General features: G+C 47.8%; 1 protein-coding gene across 1 annotated transcript in view; it reads right to left on the reverse strand.

The window, feature by feature from the left end:
* Window positions 1–795: 795 nt before the first annotated feature.
* tshr (thyroid stimulating hormone receptor) overlaps window positions 796–6,270 on the reverse strand; it is a 13,830-nt gene continuing 8,355 nt past the window's right edge. The window contains exons 8-10 of the mRNA XM_008312770.3: window positions 5,084–5,161; window positions 2,705–2,893; window positions 796–2,625 (exon numbers count right to left, since the gene is read on the reverse strand). Coding sequence (XP_008310992.1) covers window positions 1,179–2,625; window positions 2,705–2,893; window positions 5,084–5,161 — 1,714 coding nt within the window. The 3' untranslated portion in view covers window positions 796–1,178. The remainder of the gene's footprint in view (window positions 2,626–2,704; window positions 2,894–5,083; window positions 5,162–6,270) is intronic.

Consider the following 6,270-nt stretch of genomic DNA (forward strand, 5'->3'; position numbering starts at 1 on the left):
CCCTGACGTGCACATGCTCATGAAACGAGCAAAAACTCTTGAGTTAACGTTAACTGGCACTGGGAGGAAATAGTACTTACGAACGCAGCCAGGCACATCATGCCCCGGCGCTGTCGGCTCAGCATTTGAAGGGTCCGCGATGGATTGTTGGTAATGAGTGACTGGAAGCGATGGACACAGAGTTATGGGAAAAAAAATGATGCCCTGCTAGTCCTCTAGGAAAATGTTCAGCGTGAGCCGAGTCTGGAACACGGCGAGCAGATGCCGCTTTGAATTCATTCAATTTCATTTTAAAGAAAGAGCTTCCAGTTCTGAGGTTTTTAGCCCTTCGGCCTCACTGATTCGCTGAGAGCAGAGTGGAGTTATATAGATTAGGCCGCCTCGTGCTTTATTTTCCATGATGGAGTGAGCCGACGAGGGGACGTGTTGTTTTGAACAAAACGTTAAACGCTCTGAAACGATCTCCTTTTCCTGGAAGGCACGTGGAAATGCCAACCAGATGTGAAGCCGCCGTTGTCCAGAGGTGTCCTTAACCCGATAATAGCTTCGTATCTCGCACAGGTCTCGGCTCCATTTGATCTGGGCCTTCGCTGCGAAAAGGGAGCTCGCTGCGCTGATTGTTTAAGTCAGTTGTTTCCGTAAGAAAGTGGAAAAGAAATCTCACGACTCGGCTAGAAAAAACAACCACGACATTCCAGAGCGGCGCTGCTCCGGTGGCATACGCTGATTATCATTCCTGTCTGTAATTTGTAGTGAAGCGCTAATATTTTCGAATATGCCTCGTGTCAGGGATGAAGACATCTGAGAGTTGTTGAGCAGAAGTACACAAGTACTTTTCACAAAGTTTTAGAAAAAACTCTTCAACAATACTTTAATATGCAAAAAACAAAATACAGGTTTTTTTTAATTCAAACAGAAACTGATGCGCAGCGACACCCTCAGAAATCCACGTCTTTATAAACACTGTGTTTGGGCCGACATGGACACACACTTTAATTATGTATCTTTTTTTTCTTCTTTGATTATGTCATTACCTAATATACTATCTCTGTTATGCAGCTTATATTTCATTGACTCATCATTTTCCGACAAGAGAAACCATAAAATCATCACAGCTGAAATTCAGCAGACAGTTTGACTGAGATCTTTGAAAGTCCCAAACAGATTTGGTATTTGGTTCACGTGTTCAGGCCCTGACTCTCTTCTCCGCCCGTCTGTCGGCCCCCAGCCTGATGACACTGCTGTCCAGAGCATTTCCTCAGGTGAATGGACATCTCCTCCTGCCCCGCGCCTCCTCCTTTCCTCATTTTCCGAACCTGCGACGTCCCGCTGCTTCCTTTAGACGAGACCGTCTGGCCCCTGAACAGCTGCGCTCGCTGCTGACACAGGCCCACCTTACTGAGGAGGATGAACACGTCGCCTCGGAAGGCTTTAGTAAAGATGGCGTACAGGAAAGGGTTGGCGCAGGAGTTGAGAGGGTAGAAGAGCACTAGTAAAATCTTTGAGTTCGACACGGTGATGAGAGGACGGTCCAACACCGCTGACATGGCGTAGAAGGATATGGGTGCCATGCACAGGAAGTCGGTGAAAATGAGGACGGCCATGCGCTTGGCGATGTTCGTGTCCTTGGAGCCAGAGCGGTAGTGAGGGTTGTGCACGGCGCAGTAGATCTTAATGTAGCAGGCGCAGATGACGAGGAAGGCCAGGATGTTGAGGAGCAGCACGGACAGGATGTAGACCTGAGCCGCCGTGGTCTGCGTGTCCATCGGCAGACAGATGCTCACCCTCTGATAACTGCTGACCCCGACGAGCGGCAGCAGGGCCATGACCAGGCAGAAGGCCCAGCCGCCCAGCATCACAGCGGCGGCATGGTGGAGACGCAGCTTGCGGTCCAGCCTCATGGCGAAGGTTATGGCGTACCACCTCTCCAGAGTGATGACCGTCAAGGTGTAGACGGACAGTTCGCTGGCAAACACTGTGAAGAAACCTGCGAGTCCGCAACCGGGACCAGTCTGCCAGTCTATGGCGTGGTTGAAGTACTCGGCTCGCGTGTGGACGTCAACAGAAGCGACGAGCAGCAGGTAAATCCCCATGCAGAGGTCGGCGAAGGCCAGGTGACACATGAGGAAGCGGGAGACTGAGAGCTTGTAATGGCTGGTGAGCAGCACCAGGAGCACCAGCACGTTTCCCAGAATGGCCAGCAGACTCACAAACCACACGGACACTCGGAGGAAGCCAAAACCCATGATGTCCTCGCAAGGATTGAACTCATCGGGAACGGGGGAACACGCCACCTCCACTCCCTCTTCGCACACCACATAATCGTAACGACTGTCGAAATCTTGGCTGGTGTCCTCCTGGGCGTTCTTAAGAGTTTCCCCGAAGCCCACGTCCTCGTCTGGCTGGCCTCCAAAGTAGGCGTGGTAATAGAGACTGCCGTGGAAGTCGCCTCTCCTCCAATCCTGCTGCGACTCCCTTTGACCTTCATCGCTCGGCTCAAGGTCAGGGACCGCTTCGACCGCGTTGCCGTCTTGGAGAGATGGCACGAGCAGGGGTCCCACAGAACGTTTGTGCTGCTGCTGCTCGTGGAGAGCCGTCAGGTTACAGATGATGTATTCCAAAAAGCTGAAAAATATACACACATAAATATATGAGAGATCCTGTATATTTATTTTTAGCTTTTGCCCATTAGAAATGAGCCCACCCTTTTTTCTTTTTGAGGTTCTTGAAGCCGCAGCAGTGGCTGGGGTAGGTCAGATTGGCGATGGCCAGGTGCTTGAACGTTCTGATGGGAGGCAGCTTCTTCAGAGCCCAGGTGTTGCGTGCCTTCAGTTCTCTGAGAGACTCCAAACCTGCAGTCGGCAGTGACCTGATGGCTGTCTGCGACACGTCTCTTGAAGACAGAATGTCACGAAAGAAAGTCAGACAATATGTATTCTTAAAAAAGAAAAAATCCAGCACTGATTTTTTTGAATACACCCCTCTCCCGTTATACAGCAGTCATGCCACTGATACTTGAGCAATAACATCTCGTCTGACTGAACGAAACAGCAGGCAGCCACCACAGAATAGCTCTCAGACATAATATCCCCATCACCGCAGCTCACAGATTAGACAACATTCTCCATCTGTTCCTCAGAGCCAGCTCCTCACCACTTCATCTTTAAGCAATTACATGTGGTAATGCTCCGTCCTGCTCGTCAAAACCAGAGCCAGAGCTAGCTCAGCGCGACCGGGACACAGACAGACATGTAGCGGGTCGTTGGTCTCACCAACATCCCGTGTGATCCCATAGTCTCCAGGGAGACACTGGACACTTCTGGGGACCGAGAGCTGCTCTCTCTACGTGGATGAATAATTTCATTAAATTAAGCAAACACAAACAGAGCACTTTCATAATCGCTCGGAGCTCAATTGTTCTCTTTTAATTCTCACTTATTTGTCCTCCTCTCTTCTCCCCCCCCCACCCCGGGGGACAACATTGAGCAAAAGCTGCGTGGACCCTCGGAGTGTCGGTCTGATTTTGTAATTCCTGGATGTTTAGCTCATGACCTGGAGGATGTGACCTCACTGGGACATTTTCCTCAGTGGAACAGAGGAAGAAGAGTCAGACATGGACGAACCATTTGTCCAATCGAACCCTTTAGTGGCTTGATCTTGATATTATTAGGCATTTTGAAAAGATGTGGAAGCCGCAGCAGTGGCTGGGGTAGGTCAGATTGGCGATGGCCAGGTGCTTGAACGTTCTGATGGGAGGCAGCTTCTTCAGAGCCCAGGTGTTGCGTGCCTTCAGTTCTCTGAGAGACTCCAAACCTGCAGTCGGCAGTGACCTGATGGCTGTCTGCGACACGTCTCTTGAAGACAGAATGTCACGAAAGAAAGTCAGACAATATGTATTCTTAAAAAAGAAAAAATCCAGCACTGATTTTTTTTTTGAATACACCCCTCTCCTGTTATACAGCAGTCATGCCACTGATACTTGAGCAATAACATCTCGTCTGACTGAACGAAACAGCAGGCAGCCACCACAGAATAGCTCTCAGACATAATATCCCCATCACCGCAGCTCACAGATTAGACAACATTCTCCATCTGTTCCTCAGAGCCAGCTCCTCACCACTTCATCTTTAAGCAATTACATGTGGTAATGCTCCGTCCTGCTCGTCAAAACCAGAGCCAGAGCTAGCTCAGCGCGACCGGGACACAGACAGACATGTAGCGGGTCGTTGGTCTCACCAACATCCCGTGTGATCCCATAGTCTCCAGGGAGACACTGGACACTTCTGGGGACCGAGAGCTGCTCTCTCTACGTGGATGAATAATTTCATTAAATTAAGCAAACACAAACAGAGCACTTTCATAATCGCTCGGAGCTCAATTGTTCTCTTTTAATTCTCACTTATTTGTCCTCCTCTCTTCTCCCGCCCCCACCCCGGGGGACAACATTGAGCAAAAGCTGCGCGGACCCTCGGAGTGTCGGTCTGATTTTGTAATTCCTGGATGTTTAGCTCATGACCTGGAGGATGTGACCTCACTGGGACATTTTCCTCAGTGGAACAGAGGAAGAAGAGTCAGACATGGACGAACCATTTGTCCAATCGAACCCTTTAGTGGCTTGATCTTGATATTATTAGGCATTTTGAAAAGATGGTTTTTAGGTTAAACAAAAATATAAAAACATTTATTTATAAAGTGGCGCTTTGGCCCAGAGGCCACGTCTCTGTCATTGGTGTGGAACCCCAGGGTTCACCTCCTGGGCTAGACTGAATCCCAGTTAGGGCGGTTGGCGCCTTCTAGTGGACTCAGCACCCACAGGAAGGTTCGGGGGGGCTGATGTGGTGCAGTGTGATTTGTTTGGCGATGGTGTGGACACTGCTGACCCCGTGACCTGGTAACACTTTTTTTTAAAGCTGTAGGAAAATAGGGGATTTATCTGTTCGAACGCCTGCAGGTCAGAGACACGGCAAGGATGTTGAGGATGAATATTTACTGTGTACTTTCACTGACATCTGTACTTCATTCACTCATTATCATGTCTAGGATATACAGTTTATTTATAGGGAGACGAAGTTCGGGTACTCACAGGAGCATGGGGCCACAGATGGTGCCCGCGAAGGCGCTTTCGTCCATCTTGGTCAAATATTTATTCCTGTGAAGGTCGCTGCGACAGGAAAGCACAAAGTCAGTGTCTTAGAGGAAAAGTCGTCCCTTCACATTTCAATTAGATTGTCAGGGCACGAAACGAGACGAGGCATAATCTTTCCCTCAGCCCCGTCGCTGCACATTTCGGTGTTTATTTTCTCTCGTCTTTTTGGACGAAGCATTACAGAAGAAAGGTCTCACTTATGCCGTTGATTTAAACGAGATAGTTTGCCGCCGAGATGGCATGCTCCTTAAACATGCTGCTCCCTCGCTACACGTCCCCCTAATTCCTAATTCTAATAAGGAAAATAGACTTGTGAGGCACGTGTTTGTCTTGGGCAAGCTGCGCTGGGATCAGTTTTCCCCTCAGAGCAGTTCAGGTGCCAACACAAACACCCATGTGGTAAGACTCACTAGTCACAGACCAATGGCTTAATTAGCCTCCCATAAGGGTCTGGGCTTGGTGTAGATGTTTTGAAGGAAAAGAGAAGATTTGAATTATTGTATTGTTAATGCCTCATATCCTGAATGTGTACGAGAGGAGACAAAATGAAAGAAAACACCTCTTGACTAACAGCTTACCCAGTGTTGAAGTGTGGAATCTAGACGGCAATGTCAATAAATATACGGAAGATTGGGATTCTTGATGCCAACTTCCTGGATCCCACTTTGGGAAACATATTTTCCCATGAGAACTCCAGCTTACTAATCAAATGCGGAGCCTAAACACTCCCCGTTTTTTTTTTTTTTTTTTTTTTTAGCACATTTGAGAAGGGTCCACAAAGACACGGCTGTGATCCTGCTGCTTTTGTAGTGTAATGTTGAGTAACAGAATACACCTGCCAGATGTTAGGACCAGTCTGACCCGAGGAGAAAAAAAAAAATGAGAAAATGATTGTGTGGAAGTTTGGCTTCTATCACCAAATAGAATAAAACAAACTAAAATGGTGTTGTGTTTTTTAAAGCACACTTTTAAAAATGATGAAATCAAAAGGTTTGTCGAATTAGATTTTTTTTTCTTTGTAAAATTTAAAATCAAAAGGTGACATTTTAATGAATAATTGAATGCAGAGTATATATGTATGTTATATGTGTGTGTGTGAGAATAATTGAACTTTCTTTTAAAGG

Source organism: Cynoglossus semilaevis, chromosome 7 (assembly GCF_000523025.1).
Source record: "Cynoglossus semilaevis isolate Cse_v1.0 chromosome 7, Cse_v1.0, whole genome shotgun sequence".
Lineage (NCBI taxonomy): Eukaryota > Metazoa > Chordata > Actinopteri > Pleuronectiformes > Cynoglossidae > Cynoglossus > Cynoglossus semilaevis.